Genomic DNA, 22,522 nt, shown 5'->3' with positions numbered 1-22,522 from the left:
GGCTCGACGCTGCCCGATTTACCCATGTGCATACCATGAGCCGGGGGTCTGTGCGTCATGTGTGCCTGTGCGCGCGTCAGCGCAACCCAAGAACGAGTCGAGACCACCCGAGAGGACGACTTCCTAACACACACGCACTGGGGCAGATCCTGCTGCGGATGAGGTGTGCGGTCGCTTATCTCTCGCTTTAAAAGTAACCAAAGACATCCCACATCAAATAGCAAACGGCCCGAAGGGATAATCGAAGGCGTGCATGCGTGCGTGCATGCGACTGGGCGCATTCCCCCATGTAGGCGCGTCCATCTGTACGCGCTCACACGTCTCCTGCGCTCCTGTCCACCACTACACAGAGAGAAGAGCCGCACGGCAGAGGGCGAGGCTGGTGGATAAGACGGTCTCCATCGCCCTCCTACCCGCCCCCCGTCCCCGCCACCGAACGCACGCACACACACACACACACACAGACACCCCCCTGGTCCTTCCCGCACACAACACGCCGCGCCTTCCTACACGATAAGAAGCACAACAACAACACACACAGAGACACACACACACACACAACGAACGCCAGAGGATGGGGCGGCAAGAGCCCGGTAGACTCGTCGCTGTTACAGGATACCAACAAGGGTTGCGGCGCCAGCAAGGAACACGAGCGTAGACCTACGCGCACACATCGCACCGCGCACGCATTAGAGGCGAAACGACGAGTAAAGAATCTGTGAATTAAACAAAAGGGGAAGGAGATCCCTCCTTCTCCTCCTCCTCCCCCCACACAAACACGCAAGAAGAAAAGGTGTGGTAACGGCGGCGTGCATGCTGAGAGGTAGGGAGGAAGGGAGGGAGGCGACCCTAAGAAAGACGTACTTGTCTCAGTTCCTTCGCTTCGCGCGCCACAGTGTCACCATCTCTGCCCCGTTACCTCCGCCCCCCTCCCCTCCCCCTTTCCTCCAGACACACCCTCACGCACTCAGCCATGTGCACTCTACTTCTTCTTCTTGCCCGTCACCGGCTTCGCGGCGATGCGCTTGCCTTCAATGTTCACCTTCGTGTCGAGGCCCATCGTCTCCACCACGGCGCCCCAGCCGACGGTGATCTTGCCCTCACGGATGGTGAACTTCAGACCCTTCTCAATGGGCATCGGGTACGCCAGCGTCAGGATCAGCTCGCGGTTGTCGCCCGGCATGCAGACGAGCTTGCTCTCGAACTCTTTCATCTCCGCCTCCTTCTGCTTGTCCTCCTCGGGGCCGCGGCCGAATTTCTTGTTGAGCTCCTCGCGGTGCTTCTCCGCCTCCGGGAAGCTCATGTCCGCCGTCACGTCAGCACAATGGAAGAAGAGCTGCGGGCGGTAGTGGGGGCTGAAGCCAGTGTGGCGGCCGCCCTCATCCTTCGTCAGCACGTACACCTGCGCCTTCACCTTGTTGTACAGGTTCGTGCTACCCGTTGCCGCCATTACCATGCCGCGTTCAACGTTGTCCTTGGAGAGACTGATCGTGTCGCCGGTGCCGACAATGCTGACGCCGACGGAGTCACCGGGCATGCACTCACTCAGCGTCTTGTGGTACATCTCGATGCCCGTCACCCTCACCGTCGACTTCTTGACGCTGAAGCCGGCCAGCTCGGCGTCTGTGTTGAGCTTCAGCACGCCCTGATCGACGCGGCCGGTCACGATGACGCTCTTCTTGTCCTTGCCGATCTCGTAAACGTGCTCAATGGCCATAAGGAAAGGCTTGTCTGTGTTGCGCGGCGGGTCGGGGATCCATTCGTCGCACTTCCGCACCAGTTCGAGGATGTTCTCCTCGTACTTCGCGTCGCCCTCGACGGCCTTGAGGGCCGAGCCGCGCACGATGGGCGTCTCTTCCGCCGGAAACTTGTATTTCTCCAGCTGCTCACGCACCTCCATGTCCACCAGGTCGCACGTGTCCTCGTCCGTCATGTCCACTTTGTTGATGAACCCTACGAGCGCCGGAAGCCCAATCTGCGAGCAGATCAGGAGATGCTCGCGTGTCTGCGGCATGACGCCGTCGGTGGCCGCCACCACAATGATGCCACCGTCCATCTGCGCAGCGCCGGTGATCATGTTCTTCACAAAGTCCATGTGACCGGGGCAGTCGATGTGTCCGTAGTGGCGTTTCTCCGACTCGTACTCGACGTGCGTGGCATTGATGGTGATCTTGCGGCTCTTCTCCTCCGGGGACTTGTCGATGGCGAAGTAGTCCAGCGCCTGCGCCTGACCGCGCTTCGCCAGAACTGTCGTGATGGCCGATGTCAGCGTCGTCTTGCCGTGATCGACGTGACCGATGGTGCCGATGATGAGATGCGGCTTACCACGAACAAACGCCTCCTTCGCCTTGGGGGCAAGGCGGCGCACACACGAGCGAAACATAACGGCCGGCTGCGAAGAGGTGCGGGAGGAGGGGGAGGGAGTAGGGAGAGGTGACAAGTGTTGAGACGGCGCGGGCGCTACTTTCGGAGTATCGTTGGTCTTTGTCCCGCGCAGAAAGCACAAGAGGAGGACGAGCACCGCCGTCAGGGAGCACTGTGGGGTGGTGGAGGGTGGTGGTGGTGGGGCAGGCGCACAGCAAAGAACAACAAAGGAAATACAGCAGGAACGTGCAAAGAAAGGTGGAGCAGGCTACGTGTGTCCGCTCACACACACACACACACACACGAGTGAGACAGACCGAGAGCGAGAGCGAGGCACAAGGCCAATGGGAGGGGAGGGGAGAGGGCGGGAGGGGGGGGACACACACACAGATGTGCTTAGTAGTGCTTGTGCGCGTGCGCGAAGGGGAGCGGAGAGCGGAAGGCGATGGGTGGGTTGGAGGAGACGTGTCAGATATGGACACGATCGTGGGGGATCGCCACGCTGCGCTTTACGTTGTTTTGTTTGTGCACCAGTGATGTACATGCCTATCCGTGCGCACGTCTGGAGGCAAAGGCGGGGGGAGGATGGGGTGGGGTGGGTGAAGCGTGTGCATCGACCACACCACTACGGACCCGTGAGGCACTCGAGCGCGCATCTCTTGTCGAGAGTACGGGGGACGCGAGACAGGAGAGGGGCGTTGGAGGATTTCCTCCGCGTTTCGGGCGCGAAAACAAAAAAGAAAACAACAACAGATCCAAGTACTCGTGGTAAAGGTGGAGATGGCCGGTGGGAGGATGCGCGCGTCATCATCGCCACGGCCCACTCACGCAACGACACAGGAAGGCCAGTGTACACCGTGCATCGATGCAGCCGTGGATGGCGACATCGTCTCTGGATGGCGTAGGCCTTCTCGCTTCCATCTGCAAAGGGGGTGAATCAGACTCGCCACTGTCATGGCGAGGTTGCGCGCGCGAATGCTTGAGAGAGGAAGAGACCCGCTAGCTATGGAAGAAGGAGAGGTGGGGTGCTGTGGGGTTTTGATTCACATCGAGGGAGAAAAGGGACACACAGATGCGCACATACGGCGCCTACACGGCGCACCAGTACACCGTCACAACCGCGTAGAGGTGTGCGGAGAGGTCGTGGGCGTGGCTCAGCCAACCATCCATGGGGGCATAATAGCAGCTAGAGCACACGTGCACGCCTGCCCCGCACTTGCGCATCACCATCGCGTGCACGACAAATTTGAACGGTTTTCCAAGGGCGACCAGGCGCTCCATGATGCCGTCGCACACCAGCGCTACCCACTCCTCGGCCTTGAAATGGTCATAGCGTTGCGCCGTGTCGTCACCGTTGCGGTCTTCTTCGATTGCCGGAGCCGAAGGTCCCGATGCGGACGGTATAGCGGCCAAATCACCACCAGGGACTGCAGCGGCCCCATCGCCGACGTCGTCGTCGAAGTATGGGCTCAACACTTGCAGGATGATATTCTTGACATCACTCGCCGCAACACGCTCCCAGTGCCCGGTGTCGTCCTCGTCCTCGTCCTCGTCCTCGTCCGCTTCGCCATTTTCTTCTTGGCCGCCGCTGCCCTCGTTGTTGGTGTTAGCGGCCGTCGCCTTTTCCAGGCTCACTGCTGCCTCGTCATTCGCACCGTCTGGCACGCCCGAAGCGGCCGATTCTTGTTGGTTTTCTGACACGTCCTGCCCACTTGTCGTCGCATTCTTGGAGGTCTCATCAGTACGGGAGCTGTTCCCGAGCGTGGCGCCGTCGGCGCCGGGGCACGTGACATCTAGATCACTGTTTACGGTCCCTGCCGCTGTCGAGTTCTCGGAGCTATGGTCAGCCATCTTCCCCCCAATCTCTGCTGGCTCACAGGCGAAGAAGAAAGATGTGTTCGTGCGGGAGAGAGACTTGGGGGAGTATCTTGCCGTGACTACACTCACTGGCACCCTTCGCTTCCTGCGTCTCGTAGAGGAGAGTGCGGTTTGGCGGTGGGGCCAGTGTGTGTCTTCCTTGCTGCGTCGTGGATAGACGTTCTCCTTCTATGTGATGGATGTCGTTGTGGCGAAGTCGTGTGTACGCGCTTACATGTGTGATCCTGCCGGCAGCGAGGTCAGAGAGGAGATCGGAGGGAAGGGGATACGCGTTAGACAATCCAGGCACGTGATCGGAGGTGGGGGGGGGGCGGTGTGTGAGTGCGCGTGGCACACACACACACACACAAGGCCGCAGATGTTGATGCGGCCTGACGCTCTGCCGTCCCATCTGCCGGCTTCCGTTCCTAGATGGACAGAGAGGTAGGTCCCAATACAGATGATCCAGTGATCTGAAGAGGCCATGTCGAGGTGCGCCGCATGCGGTGCGCAAGTGAGGTAGCAGGCCGCACGGTTCGTCTTGATGTGTGTGTGTGCGCGATGCCGTGCACGTACGTGTAAGCGGCGACTTCGACCGCCGTGCACGCGAGAGATGCGCCTGCCCAGCTCTTCCTGTACTCCCACCCAAGAAGAAGAATCACGCATACAACCACACACACACACACACACACACGGACACAACAGCAACTGCCTCATTTTTTTCGTTCCCGTACCGCTGATGTTGCGTGTCACAGGAGGCTGCGGAAGCGCATGATCTCGCGTGCGTCGAGGCCCAACTCAGCTTCACACCACTCGGGCTGCTTGGATAGCACGGTCAAGAGAAACTCGCGTAGTCGTGCGTCGCTGCCGCAGATCTCGAGCAGCTGTGAGTGCGCCTCCACCACACGCAGGAGCCGCCAGCGACACAGCAGGCGAATGGCATGGCGGAACGCCTCTCGATCTAGCGCAGCGGCCGCCTTCGTCCCAAGCGAGGAGGAGACGTCTTCCAGAAGATCGGCTACCGTGCGCTCTTGCACGCCGCTGGTGTGGTGTATGTGCATGTAGAAGAGGACCAGCAGCACCTCGCGACTGCCGTAGCCCATGCCAACAAGCTGACCGTCGGCAAGCAGGTCGTGTAGGTTCGGGGGCAGCAAAGACAGCGGCGGCAGCCCTGGAAGCTGGCGGTGGTGCTCTGAGCGGCTGATGTCCGCACCATCCGTCGCCACTGGCTCACGGTCTCCAACAGCAAACGGTGGTTGGAGGTCAAGGCCAACGCAGCGCTCATTCATCGCTACTTCTTTGGCGAGTCCTGCACGACGGTCGGGGGTGCTCAGCGCCATGGACTGCGCCTCCTCCCGCCAGCGCAGCAAAATCATCTGTGGTACCCCCGCTGGGCACGCAGTGCTTCCCTGGGCGGGCGAGGTGACGCTGGGGGCCGCTGGAGGGATGGGCTCGTGCCGCAGCCGTACGCGCAACCAACTCAGCAGCACGCGCCGACCACTTCCGCCAAGAAGATCGACGGCACCGCTAGCAGCCTTGCATAGGTGATTCGCCAGCACCGTCAGCACCGTTGAGCTGGTGCTGCTGTTCAGCTCGAGCTCCGTGCTCAGCTCTGTCACCAGTTGCGCGAGCGAAGGGCAGCCGCTGCCACAGACGGTATCAACACCAGCAGGACCCCGTGCTTGGCGCGCGCGTGTGGGGCAACAGAGCTGTTGGAGAAGCTCCTCGCACATGACGCACTGCACCTCGAGCGTCAGAGAGGAGTGGGCGTGCAGCGAGCTGACAGACCAGGTGCGAGCAGTCGTAAAGGACGAAGACGCTGAGCTTGCAGAGGTGGGTGCCAGCTGCTGTAGCTGCAGCGGCGACGGCAACGCTGAAGAGCGCCAGCTGGAAGCTGTGTAGTAGCCCAGTGCCGGCTCGCCGGCACTGTTGGCGCCGAATGTCATGGTCGTGGGCGCAGTCTCTGTGTCGAGCAGGCTGAGAAGGTGTCGCCGCTGTGCCCGCAATTCTCGCAGCGCGGCCTCGCTCGCGTGCAGTCGCGCCTCCAGGTCAGCCATCGACTTTTTCAGTGCCTCCTGCTCACGCTTTGTGATCTTGCCGCTGCCCTCCGTGCCCTGTCGCAGTCTCGTCGCACCAGAACGCAGTGTTGCCACTAGCTCTGCCCTTCGTCGCCCGACCTCCTTGATGCAAACCTGGTGCGACGCGTCCTGCGCCGTTGTGTGCAGCGTAGCGGCAAGCAGGTTGCGCAGGGACCATGGCAACAGCGGCACGTACCGCGTCTCGCACGTTAGACGACTGGAGAGCCGTTTCTCCAGCTGGCGGATGTCAGGCGCGGCGGATGCCAGCACGAGAGACAGCCCTCCGCCGCCGCCTGCACCGCCGCCGCCGCCGTCACTATCGTGCATGAGACCGGAGAGGACGTAGAGGAGTTGATCGCAGCGGATGCCGAAAACGTCGATGTCGCGGACGCACACGACAATGCTGCAGCCTAGACTCTTCAGGAGGAGAAGCGCTTGCTGGAGATGAGGCAGGGCACTCGCTGCCCCGCCGGTGAGGTATGTCGTGGTGGACGTCACCATGACGCCGCTCCCCTGCACGTCTTCTTCGTCCTCAGTAGCTTCGTCCTCCGAATCCTCAGTCGACTCGTCCGCGTTGCTGTCCGCCAGATCACCAGGCGCGGGGCGACTCGAGCGCCAGCGCGCACGCCTCGCCCCTCGATGCAGAACTTTCGTTGGCGGGGCAGTCACCGTTGACGGGCGCTGCCGCCGATTCGCGCCGCTTCGGCCGCCGTCTTCAGACATGTGCTGAGACATGTGCGGGAGTAACGTATCCGCACCGTCCATAGCGCGTGCGGTGAGTCCTGGCGCTGTCGCCGCGACCGCCACCATGCCGTCGTCCTGCATGTGCCGCTCGAAGTGAAACAGCTGGCCAAACCCGAAGGTGCCGGTGCGCAAGAGGTAATGCACCGCGCGCAGTTGCGCCGACTGCGGGCTTTTTAAGAAGGAGAGCAGCTGCTGGGCAATGACGCCGAGGGCCGCCTCGTCGTCCTTCAGCAGCCGCCCGTGCAGCTCCATTACGAAGGTGTTCGGGGTGCGACGAACGTCGTGAGCAAGAAGACGCAGAATGCGGTGCTTGCCGCTGCCACGCGGCCCCCATAGCACCTGGCATGAGCGATGACCCAGAGCGCAAGAGGCAGCGATGGTGGCCCGAAGCGTGCGATATGCCTGCTCCTGCCTGTCAACCAGTTGCTCTACCGGGGGCAGCGACCCTTGATCGCCAGAGCCGCTGTTTGCGTGAGCCGTCATGTGTGGTGTTGAGGAGGCCGCCAGCGCTGCCTCGCCCAGGGCTGCAGCGTGCAAGAAGGCTGGCGCGGTTGATGTGGTGAGCCGCGCGAGTTGCCGGCAGCAGTGGCGAGTTAGGTGGGACTGCACCTCGGCGAGATACGTCGAGAAGACCACGGCGTCACTCATGTTCCACCCCTGTGCACCGGAGGCGCCGCTGCTGTTGGTGGACGTCGGCGCCGGCAAAGGCAAGTAGCGGCGAAGCAAGGAGACGCTCTCGGGTTGGCCCTCGTCCGCTGTGCTTGCATCGTGGTGCCTGACAGTCCCCACTTCTTTGATGGCCGATGCCACGACAGCAGCCGTTACTGCAGGCCTTGACATGGCGGGTTGGGGCGGCTCTGTCCGTGCCACCGTTTCCAGTGGAGGCTGAGGAAGTTGTGCGGCGGCGTGCCCAGTCGCTGGGGAGGAGGCGGCAGCTGCATTGCCGGCGCCAGCCCTGCCTTTCTGCCTTCGTGCAGCCGCAGACAGTTGCGGCCCGCTCGGCTGCAGTGGCGCCAAGGCTCTCGCTGCCCTGGCTGGCAACGCGCCCGCGCTTCGCGGGCGCCCACGCTTACGCCCAGTTGGTTCCGCGGAGAGCGCCGTCGGGATCTTGGCCCTTATTGCGGTCGCGGGCTCGAATCGGCCATCTGCACTGCCTACTGCCGTGGAGGCCGTGCGTGATTTCGATGTTTTCGGAGCAGACCCAGCTCGTGCATCCTTGCGTTTTGGCGGCATAGCGAGGCAGCACTGTGTGTGCGGGCGGGGAGCGCGCTCTACGAAGCCGACGAGGAGAGAGAGAGCCGAGCTACTTTCCTGGTGTGGATTACGCGTATCGCTGTCACTGACATAGGTGTGTGTGTGTCGTGGTAGCCGCGGTGGACGATGTAGGGTGATGCCCAGCCTGCTGTGGTCCTGATTCTATGCCTATTTGAGTGTGTCTATGATCCTCTTCAGCGCGCCTGCCTTTCTATGCGGGCGTACGAATGTGGTGTGCGCCTGCGAAGCGGTGCGTGTGTGTGCGCGCCGCCGCTCATCGATCGCCGCCACCTCGTCTGACTTCTCTTTAGGCCAAAGCTGCTGCTCACCACAGTCGGCCGAATGCGCTAGACGAAGAAGGGGAAGTGGAGTGCAGGTGATCTGTAGAGGAGGAGCCACGTGCGCTGAAAGACGAGGTAGGGAGGAGGAGGGGGCGGGGGCGGCGGCACAACGAAGGCAGTGGTGGACCGAAAACGGTTGGAAGAGGAGACCAGCACACTAAATAGGCAGGCGCTCGCCACGATGCATCGATTTCTCTCAGCTTTCTTCTGACAACTTGTGCGTCGCGACACTGCAGCGTGGCTCCGACTGCAACAGAACGATGCTTGCCACAGCCACCCGCATGCCACTGCATGCGCCCCGGTCTCCACTGCAACAGCACCGCGGATTGCGCTCACAACGACGCCAGAATAACGCAGCGACGAGCCACAGCGCCGATCCAGAAATCCCCGGTGCGTCAGCCTCCTGTGTGCAACCGCTTGCGTTTCCCCTTAAAAAGTAGTCGTCCCTTACACTCCACAACACGCGAACGGGAGTCATCGTTGAAGCGCGCTGTAACAAAGTGTGTGCCTCAAGAGCTCACCGCCTCTGCAGGCAGTCTGCCGTCAGCTCACTTGTGAGCCGCGCCATCGCGTCTCTGACCCTGTCTCCGTGTGTAAATCACCCAAACTGCAACACTCCACCAACTCCTCCGTCACTGCTTCCCATACCATGAAATCCTTTACGCGGCAACTCCAAACAAGACACCCAGTTCACTATTCGCATACAACAACTATAACTTCACGACGCTACCTCATCGGCAGGGCCACTGCGACGATACACGCCAACAGCTACTAACAGCTTAAGTCCGACGTTCGCCTTATACCTCCGACACCGCACGCGCACGCCCCAGAGACGCGGATGCGCAGCGGCGGCGACAGAGCTCTTGGAGAAGTATCACCCGCGGCGTCTCACTTAGTGGAGTTGCAGCGGCTACGGTTCTCCTCGCGCACTTGATGGGGAGGGACGAGGAGGGAGGGGGGGGGGGACAGGTGCGGTGACAGCGAGCACAGCGTGCACCACTGCCGCAGCCGCGTCATCTCCATCTCCTGAAATCGAGGTGCGCCGACAGAGCAGCGTCGCACCCCGTTAGACAGAGACGTCGTTGTCCAGTGTCCCCCGTCGCACACGCGCACGCATGCAGGCGCACGGTGCGGTGGCGACGACGACACGGGTGCGGGAAGCGGGAGGCTCAACATTTGTACACATTCGAACTGTCCGCATGGGTGCGTGTCGGTCCGCTCGTCGTTAAGGAAAGGCTTTTCATCATAGCGCTCCACGCAGCCACAGCGGCAGCAGCGGCGGGGGCAGGCCGCACAGCCGCTACCGCACCTCTCGTCATCCAAAAAACGCGCAGACGGCACGGAGGCGTCACAGCGCGGGCACACACACCACACACACACACACGCACACAGGTCGAGTACCGGCGGCAGCTGCGTGGGCGAGGGGCGCGGGGCGACCACACGGGGCGGTCAGCAAAGAGGCGCGGGATGTCCTCCCGGCTCCGTGTCGTCTTGTATCAGTCACGCCGCGTCAGACGCGCACTACGAGTGTTTGACATCAGCTCCGCTCTCGCGCGTGCCCGCCGCATCTTGCCCCTTCCCCCGCTGCTGCGGCACCACCTCTCGCGGCACATCACAGCACGTGCCCGTGGCCGGCTGCGTCGCCGCGTCAGCCGTTGTTTTGCGGATTAGCATCAGGACGGGGTTTCAGTGCACAGTGCTCTGATTGGGATCCGTTGAATGTCTCTCATCCTGCACGACAGCGCAGCTGGCACACACACACACACACACGCAGGCATACACGTACAGAGGCGCGCACGCCCCAGAGACGCGGATGCGCAGCGGCGGCGACAGAGCTCTTGGAGAAGTATCACCCGCGGCGTCTCACTTAGTGGAGTTGCAGCGGCTACGGTTCTCCTCGCGCACTTGATGGGGAGGGACGAGGAGGGAGGGGGGGGGGACAGGTGCGGTGACAGCGAGCACAGCGTGCACCACTGCCGCAGCCGCGTCATCTCCATCTCCTGAAATCGAGGTGCGCCGACAGAGCAGCGTCGCACCCCGTTAGACAGAGACGTCGTTGTCCAGTGTCCCCCGTCGCACACGCGCACGCATGCAGGCGCACGGTGCGGTGGCGACGACGACACGGGTGCGGGAAGCGGGAGGCTCAACATTTGTACACATTCGAACTGTCCGCATGGGTGCGTGTCGGTCCGCTCGTCGTTAAGGAAAGGCTTTTCATCATAGCGCTCCACGCAGCCACAGCGGCAGCAGCGGCGGGGGCAGGCCGCACAGCCGCTACCGCACCTCTCGTCATCCAAAAAACGCGCAGACGGCACGGAGGCGTCACAGCGCGGGCACACACACCACACACACACACACGCACACAGGTCGAGTACCGGCGGCAGCTGCGTGGGCGAGGGGCGCGGGGCGACCACACGGGGCGGTCAGCAAAGAGGCGCGGGATGTCCTCCCGGCTCCGTGTCGTCTTGTATCAGTCACGCCGCGTCAGACGCGCACTACGAGTGTTTGACATCAGCTCCGCTCTCGCGCGTGCCCGCCGCATCTTGCCCCTTCCCCCGCTGCTGCGGCACCACCTCTCGCGGCACATCACAGCACGTGCCCGTGGCCGGCTGCGTCGCCGCGTCAGCCGTTGTTTTGCGGATTAGCATCAGGACGGGGTTTCAGTGCACAGTGCTCTGATTGGGATCCGTTGAATGTCTCTCATCCTGCACGACAGCGCAGCTGGCACACACACACACACACACGCAGGCATACACGTACAGAGGCGCGCACGCCCCAGAGACGCGGATGCGCAGCGGCGGCGACAGAGCTCTTGGAGAAGTATCACCCGCGGCGTCTCACTTAGTGGAGTTGCAGCGGCTACGGTTCTCCTCGCGCACTTGATGGGGAGGGACGAGGAGGGAGGGGGGGGGACAGGTGCGGTGACAGCGAGCACAGCGTGCACCACTGCCGCAGCCGCGTCATCTCCATCTCCTGAAATCGAGGTGCGCCGACAGAGCAGCGTCGCACCCCGTTAGACAGAGACGTCGTTGTCCAGTGTCCCCCGTCGCACACGCGCACGCATGCAGGCGCACGGTGCGGTGGCGACGACGACACGGGTGCGGGAAGCGGGAGGCTCAACATTTGTACACATTCGAACTGTCCGCATGGGTGCGTGTCGGTCCGCTCGTCGTTAAGGAAAGGCTTTTCATCATAGCGCTCCACGCAGCCACAGCGGCAGCAGCGGCGGGGGCAGGCCGCACAGCCGCTACCGCACCTCTCGTCATCCAAAAAACGCGCAGACGGCACGGAGGCGTCACAGCGCGAAGCTACACGATGACGGGTGGATGTGGGTTACGTGCGGGTGAGAGTTTGGCAGATGTCGTGACGGGCGTGAAGGGCAAGATGCAGCAAGAGAAGAAGATGGCCAGGGGGCAGTTGGGTTGTGCGGAGGGTAGGCGGCATCGCGAAGTGTGGCATGGTAGTCGGACGATAGTCAGCTGCTGACAGAAAAGCGTTGGTGCGTACTGCCACGGATGGGCTCAAGTATGAGTGTTGGTCTTCTCATGATCCGCTGGCATGTGTGTGTGCGTGCCGTTGCTGAGGTGTCAGCGTGTGGTCAGTGGGAGGAAGCCTGGTGTGTGTACAGGTGCTTGTGCTTGCACGGGGGTTGCGTCACGGTCAACTCATGTTATCCGTCACGCAGGTACAGGCATACCCAGACACACCCACGCACGCACACGCAACCGCGCTTTTCACGAGACTTGTGCTCAGGGTCGCGCAGTCAGTCATAACCGCGTGTGGGGAGGAATCGAATGCGCAGCAGATGGGAGCGCACACCTCCAGGTGTGTCGCAGCGGCGCTTGCTTCTTGGTTTGTTTGGGTGTTCGTTGTCGACACCCGGCAAGGGTGTGGTGTTGATGCTGGAGGAGCATTAGCGGTGGTAATAGCAGTCGTAGTTGCTCGTGTAATTCGTGGCACTGGGTAGATGGGGGCTGCGGGGAGAGGGTGCGAGAGAAAGGGAGAGTGGCGGACCTTCTTCCACGACGAGAGCCTGCGCAGGCATACCCACGCACGCACACTGAGTGCACGACGTGGCCGGCTGCTTTATTCATTCCCGGTCTGGACGTCGCCTTCTGTTTCGCTACTCGCATTCATGAAAGCCCCTCGCGTCCACCCCCTCTCCCTCTTCAGTCGTCTTGTCCCTCTGTACGAGTCTCCTCGTGGTAGAGCAAGTTGGCGGCGTTCACGTATACCTCTGTGCGGCATACATGCAGCACGCAAAGGCCCAGATCGAGGACAACCACCGCACCATCCGATGCCGCTGCTGCCGCTGGTGGGGCTGAGCGTCCGGCATTGCGCTCTCCACCGTTGCCACGGGCGGAGGTCATGTCCGCTCTTGAAGAGCCAGTGCAGTATTCGGAGGCCGCCGACGGCTGCAGAAAGCCAAACACGCGGGACGCGCACTTTGGGGGCCCTGTCGGCTCTGGACTTGTTGACGGCGTGTTGCCTCGGTGCGTGGTGGTCGGAGGCAGGTATCGCAGCCACGGTCGCCACTCGATCTCAAATCGATGGTGCTCCTCCGCTATCACGGCATCCATCACGCCCAACGGAGGCGACTGCGACTCGCCATTCGCACTGGAGGGCATCGGGGATGCACTGCCAGTGCGGTCTGTAGATGACCCTGAAGACAGGGACTCTTCATTCTGAGCGAGGAGCTCGGCACTTCTCAGCTGGCGCTGCGCTCGTGGTCCGTCATCTGCCCGGACGTCTCCGCCGCCCTGCTCGGTGTCCTTGCGGGCGTCGAGGATGGAGGCGACAGATGCTTTGCCAAGCGTCACCGCTTGCCCAGACTTTCCTCTCGACAGCAAGGCGAAGGGCAGGTCAGCGGACGACGAGGAGGAGGAGGGGGCAGCACCGGCACCCGTCACCGCGCCAAAGTTCACAGGGTTCCTGTGGGGCTGAAGGGCCTCGCTCAGTCGGCAGTTACGCTCAAGTGGGACGCGACGATCCACAGCTAGCCAGTTATCCGGTGCAGTCGCTGGAGGCTGTGCATCGCTCAGCGACACAGCGAGGCCCCTGCAGCTAAGGCACGGTGCACTCCGCGTTCTGTCCTCATCGTACTCGTACACTTCCATGCCGTATGGTAAGCATGATGGCGTCGACGACGACCCCTGCGCCACTTGAGCAGATGATGGACTGTCCTGTCCAACACTCATCGCAATGTCTCGGCTACATGGTGCCGCTGCGCCACCGGCAGTGCTTGCGCGTTGTGTTTCGTGCGTGACTGCCAACTCTGCACGTGAGCCTTCGCTTCCGTTTTCTGCGTCCGCCGCGACGTCATCTGCGTGGTCCGGCGCTACCTCCGCCTCCTCCTCGTCATTCGCTCCACTCCTGTCACCGTCGCCATCATCAACCGCGCTGCGCCAGTAAGGTGCCGAGGAAGGCGTGGCTGCGGCCCTTGCGGACGTGCCGACTGCGGTGCGAAGCAGCGCATCGTATTCCACGCGTGACCATACCGCAACTGCCTCTGATGAAACCCTGTTGCCTTCTCCGCCACCGCCATCGAGGGTGATGAGGGAGTCGCTCACATGGCGGTTGTGTGATGGCCCTCCGCATCGCAGCATCAGCTGCGCACATGTCCGCACCACCTCCGTCACTGTAGGGTGGCAGAAGGCTGGCACAGCGCTCTCGTGCGCGACAGCATCGCGGCGAGTTGTACCGACCTCCTCGTAGCCATCACCGCTACTGCCTTTATTGCCCTTGTCCGTCGCCGACATCGTCGCCGGAGGTGCGGTTTCTTGCGCCACAAACGTATTGGCGTCGTAGAAGGCACTCAGCTGTTCCCACCAGGCAGCAGACGAGGAAGGGGCCGGCGAGGGGCCTTCCTCGTCGTCGGAGGAGTCTTTCCGAGCAGCCGCAGCGTGTGCCACCCGCCGCAGTACCTCCAACCCAGCCTTGACTTCAACGTAAAACAGCACCGCACGGTCCGCCGACGAGGTAGGCGGCAGCGCACCTGAGGCCGTTCCAGAAGGTCCAGCGTGGTTCAACACGTCCTGCAGGGAGAAGAACGTGTTCACTGTCACTGCGGCGGTGTCCGGCACAAGGGACCACTGCAGCTCCAACGCCAGAGCCTCCGTGGCCGGAGTGGATGCGCAGTGGTGCTCTTGCTTGCCATGCTCGATGCGCCCCAATAATCGGTGTGGGCGGCGCAGCATAGGCGCAACAGGTGCCAGCCGAAGCATGCACACCTGCGGGGGCAAGGTCGCCGTCTTCTGTGTCATCTCTACAGGTGACGAAGGCTCTGACGTCAACCCAGGCGCGCCATGGTGCGGGGATGCCACGGCGGCTGCTGTACTGGAAGCGCTCACCGGAGGCGGTGGAACACGACACTCTTCCTGAAGAAACGATAGTACCCGCGCGACCTCCTCAGCAGTTGCTACGCGCTCACCATCGCGCTCGTGCCGCGGCCGCACCGGCGTTGCGAGCTTGTCCTTGCAAGTGTTTTTCGCTGCCCAGCATTCCTGCGCGCCTTTGAACACCTCGCGGTGCCACCAGTGCGGGGCGTCATTCAGGAAAAAGCCTGTCCACCACTCTTGCTGCGGTACCGACACACTCGCAACGGGCGGCGGCGGCGGCGGCAACGACGGAAGATGTTGTGCCGGCGCTGTGGACGAGGCAACAGCAATGCTGGGAGCGGCTGTCTGCACCGCTGTCTTTCCGCCACTACACAGCCAGCGCTGAGGGACATCGACGATAGAGCTCGGTATTTTGTAGCATCTGCGCAGCGCATCTGGCAACTGCCACGACACCGGTCCCATGCCTGGAGTAACCATCAGCGCCGATGCTGATGGGGCGCCTACGTGAAGCGTGTGCGGATGGCAGCTCGGAGATAGACGGATCCACCCCACCTGCTGCGAGAGAGCCGCAAGGAAGAACGGATCATTAGCATACTGAAAGGTAGCAGCCTGCGCCGTTTGCACGCAGCGTTCGGGTGCCGGTGGTGCCTGTGTCCTCCAGGAAGACCACAGCGACAGCACGGCCGACTTCGACGGTGAGGAGGAGCAGCGGGACGCGCGGGAGCCCCTGGCGGCGTCTCGGGACCTTCTGAGGGCGGCGTTGTAGTCCCGCAAGTTCAGCGGCAAGCCGGTAAGGAGGTCGTAGTTTGGGTACCTCACGGGTGCTGGTGCTGGTGGCCTCGAAGAAGGGGCGCGCGAGTGGTCGCTGGCACCGCGAGCTGCATCGAGCAGAGGTGGTACTGTCTTCACGCCCGCGTTGCCAAGGCCCGGTTGCGCAGCGACGTCAGCTCGCGCCTCTGTACCTGCACGAGCAAGCAAGGCAGGTTTTACGTTAGGGCTGGCGACAAGCCATGCCTTTCGCAAGCGCAACACCCACTGACTACAGCGCAACGCCGCTGGCATCTGTGCGTCACCTGCGGCTGCCTCTACTGCCGCTTCCGCGACTCGTCCGTCTTCCTTGGTGTGCTTCCCGACCTCATACGGCCTGCTGGAAAACGCGCACTGTGAGGCGGCCGGGGCGGCAGCGCCTGCTGGGCGGCTACACACTGCACCGATCCCCGCACTACCGTCGCCAGGATCTCGAAAAAGGGGCGTCAATACTTCAGTTAAACCGCTGGCACGACGCCAGCAGCTCGGCAGCCAGAACCGAGGATACGTAGGGGCCTGCGCATTCAAGTCCATCCGGAGTGCCTCCAACCGACCTGCGCCGCCCTTTTTACGAGTGCTACACCGCGTAGCCGGCGTGCCGCACATGACAGCGTTCCTGTTCGCTGTTGATCGAGCCACACCAGCAGCAGCATCAGCCGCATCCTCATCACCGTCGCCCAGCAACGCGCCGAGGAGCTGCTCCTCCACCTCCACCACCTGCACGTCTGTTTCTTCTACCCAACACTGCCCGTTCCAGACGAGATGCGCCAGAGGTGATATAGACCACTGCAGTCCTCCGCATGGCTTCGATGACGAGGACCGCAGTGCTGCGGACAAATGCGCAGCGCCGTGGCTGTTGTGGCTAGCCGACGCAGTCACGACGCGGCTCAGCGCTTGCCAAAGGTCCCGCTGCAGGGCGGCGGTGCCACTCGTCTGCACCAACGGGGTACGTTCCGCATACACCTCCACCGGCACGCGATGCACAGGCGTGCGCGGCGGGAGCCAGGCAGGGCTGTTTGAGCACTGCTGGTTGTACACCGCGCTGGTTCGATGGGTGACGCAGTGCTCGGTGAGGGCAGAGAACATCGACTTGGCATCGCAGGCCCTCTCAGCGACGAGGGCCACCAGCGGCACGCGCTGACCAAGTTGCGCGACGGTAAATGAGCGCAGTTCAAGCGCCGACGTCTCCGCGCAGGCTTGTGGCGCGCGGTACTCACTGAAAGGCTGCCAGGCGTCCCTGTCAGCTTGGTGGCCAGTGGCAGTGGCGGTGCTCAAGGAGGTGGCTACGCTGCCTTGCTCCTCGCCTTCTGCGTCGGACTGTGCGAGAGAAGCCTCTCCAGTGACGACGGAGGTGGCGAAGGACTGCGTTGATACCTCACCACCTACGCGTGCTATCGCTGCGGCAGCGCTTGACGGTCTGTTATCACCGCCGCGGTTTCTCTTGACAGCAGCGGCCGCCGGCAGCTCCCGCCGCGCTATCTCGTCATGAGCGCATGTAGCCGTTCCGTGCAGGGTGAGAGTAAGGCGTACGCCTGCTGCCCACGGCAGTGTGGCAACGTCGTGCAGCATCAGCAGCAGTGCGGCACCGCTGCCGCCACCATGAGCGTCCCAGTCGGCATCGCGAGCGTTCCCTGCGGACACTGTTGTGCTTTCTCCTTGGGCCGCACCTCGACTCGTGGTGCATCCGTTGGCTGGCAGAGAGAGCAAATCGCTTTGACAGAAGTCTCGTGGCGACCGCAGACGCGTGCAGTGGCCGTAGAAGGCTGTCACCAAGGGTACAGGCGGGTAGGCCATCTGCAAGGCTGATTGTATCGACCAGCTGCAGAACGTGCCATCTGAGTCACGGGCTGCGCGATCGTTGCCGTCGTTGGAAGACATCCGCGACCGGACCGGCGGTTGCCTTTTCGTGTTTCTCTCGTCGCCACACCCCGAGCTTGGCGGCGCTGCGGCGCCAGCGGTCACTGCCGCAGGAGCACCAACAGACCCCCCACATCCGAATGAGCCGATGCGAATCCGCCTACCTGCGCGGCGATGCAGCGTACAGCAGACGAGCATCGCCGGAAAGGGTGACAAGAGGGGGTGTGCGTGTGTGTGTGGGGGGGGAGGAAGGGCGGTGTAATAGGAGAGTGTCAGCGTGTCTGCGTGCGCGATGGACTGCGAGAGTGATGAAGACGTGACTCAGCTCATACAGATGGCGAGAGTTGAAGCCCCTCCTCACTTTTCTCTGTCTGTATCGGTGTGCATACACATGTGAATAACCCTGTCCCGGCCTGTGCTCGCTGCTGATGCTAATCCGCAAGTGTCGAGAGCAGTTTTTCCTACTGTAATCGATGTGTGTCGAGGCGATTTGCACGTGATGAGCCGCACAAGGGGTGCAGAAGAGGCGCAGAGGGGGGTGCCGAGCTCGAGCACACCACACACGCACGTGCATCGGAGAAGCACTCCGGCGCAACATTCGTTGCCTTTCGTGGAGAAGAACAATGTTGAAACGACGTGAGTGCAGAGGAGCGAGCGATATCCAGAGAGATGGAGAGAGAGGGAGAGAATGGGAGAGCTGGCTACCAAACGTGGAGAGGCGACGCCACGGGCCAAAGACGAAGATTGTGGCCAGATGCATCCGCTGCCTATCTTGCTTTCCTGCTGCCGCGTTTTTATCGCAGCTTCTTCGCTGTTCCAGAGGCTGGGAGGAGTAGGGTTAGGGGAGAGGGAGGGGAGGGGAGGGGTTGAGCGCGTGCGCAGTGGACATGAGGAGTGGACCATCCTCTACCGTCTTGTCACGCTGCACGTGGTGCGTACCTTGTGGTTTGTGCGACCCTTGCTTTTTCAATAAAGGATTAGAAAGTGGACTCGGAGTGGAAGCGAGAGAATAAAGTAAATACAGAAAAAAAAATCAAATGCGTACAGAGATACTCTGTGTGTGTGTGATGGCAGTGGTGATTCAGCACAAGGGACGTCATCGTGGAGACTTGTGCGCTCTGGCGACTCACAGACTACACTCCGACACAGGTGTGCAGCCTCAAGAAGAGGCTCCTGACATGCTCTATGACCCGTCAACACCACAGTGAAGGTATACACGTCTGCAAGCGTGTTTAACTCGAGATTCATGGAGTGCAGCCGGCTCCAACACACACACGCACATCCGAGAAGAAAACGTTCGCGTGTGCACGCACGCACGCAAGAGTGAAAGAGATTCCAAATCAACGAGGCATGTACAGAGAGAGAGAGCGTGGCGCAGACGAATGGGGGGGGAGGGAGAGAGGGCGGAAGATAGGGGTGGGGTGCGTGGGTGGTGCTATGGAGCCTCCCACCCATATCCCTCCCCCCATTCGTCCGCACCATGCATTCGCCGACTCTCTACTCTTCGCTTTCATCACCGCCCGCGCATCTCCGGTTCGTCTCCCCGCTGCTTTCACACACAAAAACGAAAAAAAAGATAAAAGAACGGAAACGTGTTTGCTTCGGCGTGTTTTCGAATACTCCGTGAGTTGTCGATAACACGACACACACACACACACACACACACACGTATGCAAGGGGTGGTGGTGGTAGGAGAGCGACGAGAGAAGTGACGCCTTTGCGTTCCGCTTTTCACGTCGCCGGTGCTTCGGGTTCATCCACGCGTGCTTTGAGGGCGTGTATGCCTGTATGCACCTGTGCGTGCGTGTGGGGGGGAGGGAGGGGAGAGGGAGGGGGAGTGGATCGTATTGTTGAAGAATGCGCAGATGCTGGAGGTTTTGCGTTTTTGTGTTATGGCAAAGAAGGGCATCGAGAGAAAGAGTAGGCGAACGAGCATACAGAGGCGAAGCGCACACACACACACACACACAGTAAGCAAGAAGACTAGAGCAGACACGGCACCAGATAAAGGAAAATAAATGTAAGTCAAGGTGAAGAGCAGAGGCCCCTCCTTCGCTTCTCCCCTCCCCTCCCTCTCCACACGCACGCATTCTTTACACACACGAGAGAGAGAGAGGGGGAGGGGAGGGGAGAAGCGAAGGAGGACGAAAAAGAAAGAAAAGGAGCGAAGGTGACGATGATAAAGGTCAAAGACCCGCAAAGCGAAGGCAGCAACCAAGACAGCGAGCGAGAGAGACGTCGCTTGCCCTCTTGCCCCCTCGCCTCCCCAAATAGAATCAGAAAAAGAAAGCAGCCTTTCGGAACACAAGACACACACACACATATATATATATATATATATACGTACGTGCAGGCAACATGGCAGAGCAGGCAGATACAGATACCGGCAGACAAGGTGGACACAACCCCCCAGAAGAAACGAAAACGTAGAGCTCACCAACAGATGGCGAAAGGGGTGGAAACCGCCGCACACGCATGCTTCCAATCTGTAGAACTATATATATATATAGAGAGAGAGGTGTGTATTTGTGTGTGCCTTCGCCTCTCCAGACGTCAAGAAAAAAAAGGGAAGCGGGGAAAGTGGGGAAAGGAACGGTGGGAGGAGGGAGGCGTCGTAGCAGCGGAGGGTGTGTGGTAGCGGAGCGAAACGACAAATGCAAACAGGCTCGAAAAAGAAAACGAAGGGGCGGCGAAGAAGCGTAGAATACGAGGAAGCGCGCACACGCGCACACGCACACGCACGCACGCCAGCGCAGATGCCGACACATACACACACACCCACACACACACGGACACAGACACACCCAGAGACAAAAAATGCACGCTCAGAATGGAAAAGAATCGGGGACAAGGACACACACACACACAAAAGTAGAGGGGGCTATTTCGCTTGCAGGTCTCACGTAAAAAGGCACAACACCTGAGGAGGAGGGGAACGACGGGAGAATGAGAGGGGGGAGGGGAGGGGAGGGGGAGTGCGGAGGAAGGGGGGTAGTAAAGCCGAAAAAAAGAAAGACATCCGGTAAGGAGAGCAACAACAAAAAACGAGAAGATGAGCAGGAAGGCGGAGACAAGGGAGCGCAGTTTGTGGATGATGGGGAGGGGAGGGGAAGGGGGGGGGGGCGGTAGGACTGCGGCGCTGATGGTGGTAGCTCGTCTGGACGTTGATGCAGCTAGTCCTTCCAGTCTCCCCCCTTTCCCTCTGTGCGCCTTGCCCGAGGCCATGTCGTAGAGAGCATGCATTATACACCCAAACGTGTCATTTTTCTCGCCAGTGCACTCACTTCCAACCGTGAACAAGTCAGCGCGCGCACGCACACGCACACACACACACACACAGCCACAGCTCACCCATCTCTGTCGGACTGCGGCTGAGCCCTGATCGATCAGAACGAGCCGCCCTGCCGTTGAGCCTGGCCATGCATCTAGCGGGGACTTCTTGGCCTTCCTCGTCCCTTCTTCGGGTGCGTGCTGCGCGGCCGGCGTCGGACGGAGACCCGGGGTGGACAGAATGACTTGCTCGATGGAGGCCCCCTCGAGGGACCTGCTCGAGGGCGGAGACGGCGGAATCAGTTGTGCGGATAATAAGGGGGTGGTGCAGGTGCATGCTAGATGAACTCAGCGATGAAGTTGGCCAGCCTCGGGCCAGGGCCCTTCGAGACCCTGCACACTTTGCCTGTCTGCCACACGTCCCCCCTGAGTCGCCTCAGGCCGCGGCATGCCATCATATGGTGTGGAGAGTCTCCACACCGGAGTCCGGAGGACTCAATGGTGTAAGTTCGGGGTGCTCTCGTCATGCTTCCGGCATCTCTGCCGCATCAGCCCACCCGGTCGGACGTAGGAGGCGCCGGACAGTGTGCACACACATGCATGCACGTGGGGGCTGATTGGTATGGGTTACCTCGCGCCCTCTTCGCCCACCACTGTTGCTCTTCTGACCTCTGGATGCCCTGCTCGGATGCGATACGCCGTGCCAGCTGTGGTTGACAGCGCGTGCGCACAGTGCACGCATTCCTGCATCCCGGGGCCTGGTTCCGGACGAGGTGCTTGCCTGGGAAGGGGGTTTGCTGTCTTCCCTTGCCATTCCAGTCGATGCCATTGGGGGGTGGCGTGCCCGGGTGGCTTTGCCCACACGTGTCGCCTCATGTGGGACACTGCTATGCGTACGGTGGCATGGGGTATTCCACCCTCTCCGGAATCCGCATGCCTTTGACAGACGTGGCTGTGCCAAGCGGAAGGGGACCTGTGAATAATAGCGTGCTCGTGCACAAAGAACTCATCTCTATGTCTGTTGAATGGCAAACACCATTCGTCATGACGTGGACCACAGGTGATCATGACCGTAGGCCGCGTCGGGACAGCTCCAGCCCAGTTCTGTCCGGCGACGCCGCGAGTCCGCAGCCGTACCCGAAAGCAGTCTGCAAGCTGCTTGTCGTCCCCAGGAAGGGTGTGGGGGACCATCCCTGAGATCTCATACCACAGTTAGATGGCCGGCATCCTCCGAGGCACCGTCAGAAACAAACAACGAGAGGGCAATCATATATCAGCAGCGGAGAAAGAGAGAAGCAAAGACGTACTCGAAAAAAAAAATCAATCGAAGAAGAGCGCACGCAAACCGGACAATGCGAGACCTCCCCCTCCACCCTCCCCTCCCCTGTCCTTTTCCCACCGAATACGAAAAAAAAAACGAGCAAGCGCAGCGGAAATATAAAACAAAACAAACCAAAACAACAAAGAACGGACGAAAACGCATGTGCCATGTTCCGCATCGCGATGAGTGATGGTGATGGACGTAGACGCATCATACAGGGGCAAAGGGGGGGGAGGAGGGGGAGAGAGAGGACGGACGAGGCGAGGCGGGGAAGGCGAGAGAGAGGAGAGA

General features: G+C 61.3%; 4 protein-coding genes across 4 annotated transcripts; all 4 read right to left on the bottom strand.

Annotated features, from left to right (window-relative positions):
- Window positions 1-982: 982 nt before the first annotated feature.
- Window positions 983-2,383, bottom strand: LMXM_18_0740 (putative elongation factor Tu; the record flags this gene model as incomplete). The annotated part of the gene is made up of 1 exon (XM_003874039.1): window positions 983-2,383. The coding sequence occupies one exon, from the start codon at window positions 2,381-2,383 to the stop codon at window positions 983-985; it is 1,401 nt and encodes a 466-aa protein (XP_003874088.1).
- Window positions 2,384-3,453: 1,070 nt separating this feature from the next.
- On the bottom strand, window positions 3,454-4,215 carry LMXM_18_0730 (putative dynein-light chain-protein; the record flags this gene model as incomplete). Its single annotated transcript, XM_003874038.1, has 1 exon — window positions 3,454-4,215. The coding sequence occupies one exon, from the start codon at window positions 4,213-4,215 to the stop codon at window positions 3,454-3,456; it is 762 nt and encodes a 253-aa protein (XP_003874087.1).
- A 755-nt stretch (window positions 4,216-4,970) lies between these two features.
- LMXM_18_0720 (conserved hypothetical protein) lies at window positions 4,971-7,526 on the bottom strand (the record flags this gene model as incomplete). Its single annotated transcript, XM_003874037.1, has 1 exon — window positions 4,971-7,526. One exon carries the CDS (start codon window positions 7,524-7,526, stop codon window positions 4,971-4,973), a length of 2,556 nt encoding a protein of 851 aa, XP_003874086.1.
- A 5,281-nt stretch (window positions 7,527-12,807) lies between these two features.
- Window positions 12,808-17,577, bottom strand: LMXM_18_0710 (hypothetical protein, unknown function; the record flags this gene model as incomplete). Its single annotated transcript, XM_003874036.1, has 1 exon — window positions 12,808-17,577. The coding sequence occupies one exon, from the start codon at window positions 17,575-17,577 to the stop codon at window positions 12,808-12,810; it is 4,770 nt and encodes a 1,589-aa protein (XP_003874085.1).
- Between the last annotated feature and the right edge of the window lie 4,945 nt (window positions 17,578-22,522).

The sequence above is a fragment of the Leishmania mexicana genome, chromosome 18 (genome assembly GCF_000234665.1).
Source record: "Leishmania mexicana MHOM/GT/2001/U1103 complete genome, chromosome 18".
Lineage (NCBI taxonomy): Eukaryota > Euglenozoa > Kinetoplastea > Trypanosomatida > Trypanosomatidae > Leishmania > Leishmania mexicana.
Note: the sequence above shows the minus strand (reverse complement) of the source record. Positions and strands in the feature narration are given on the sequence as shown.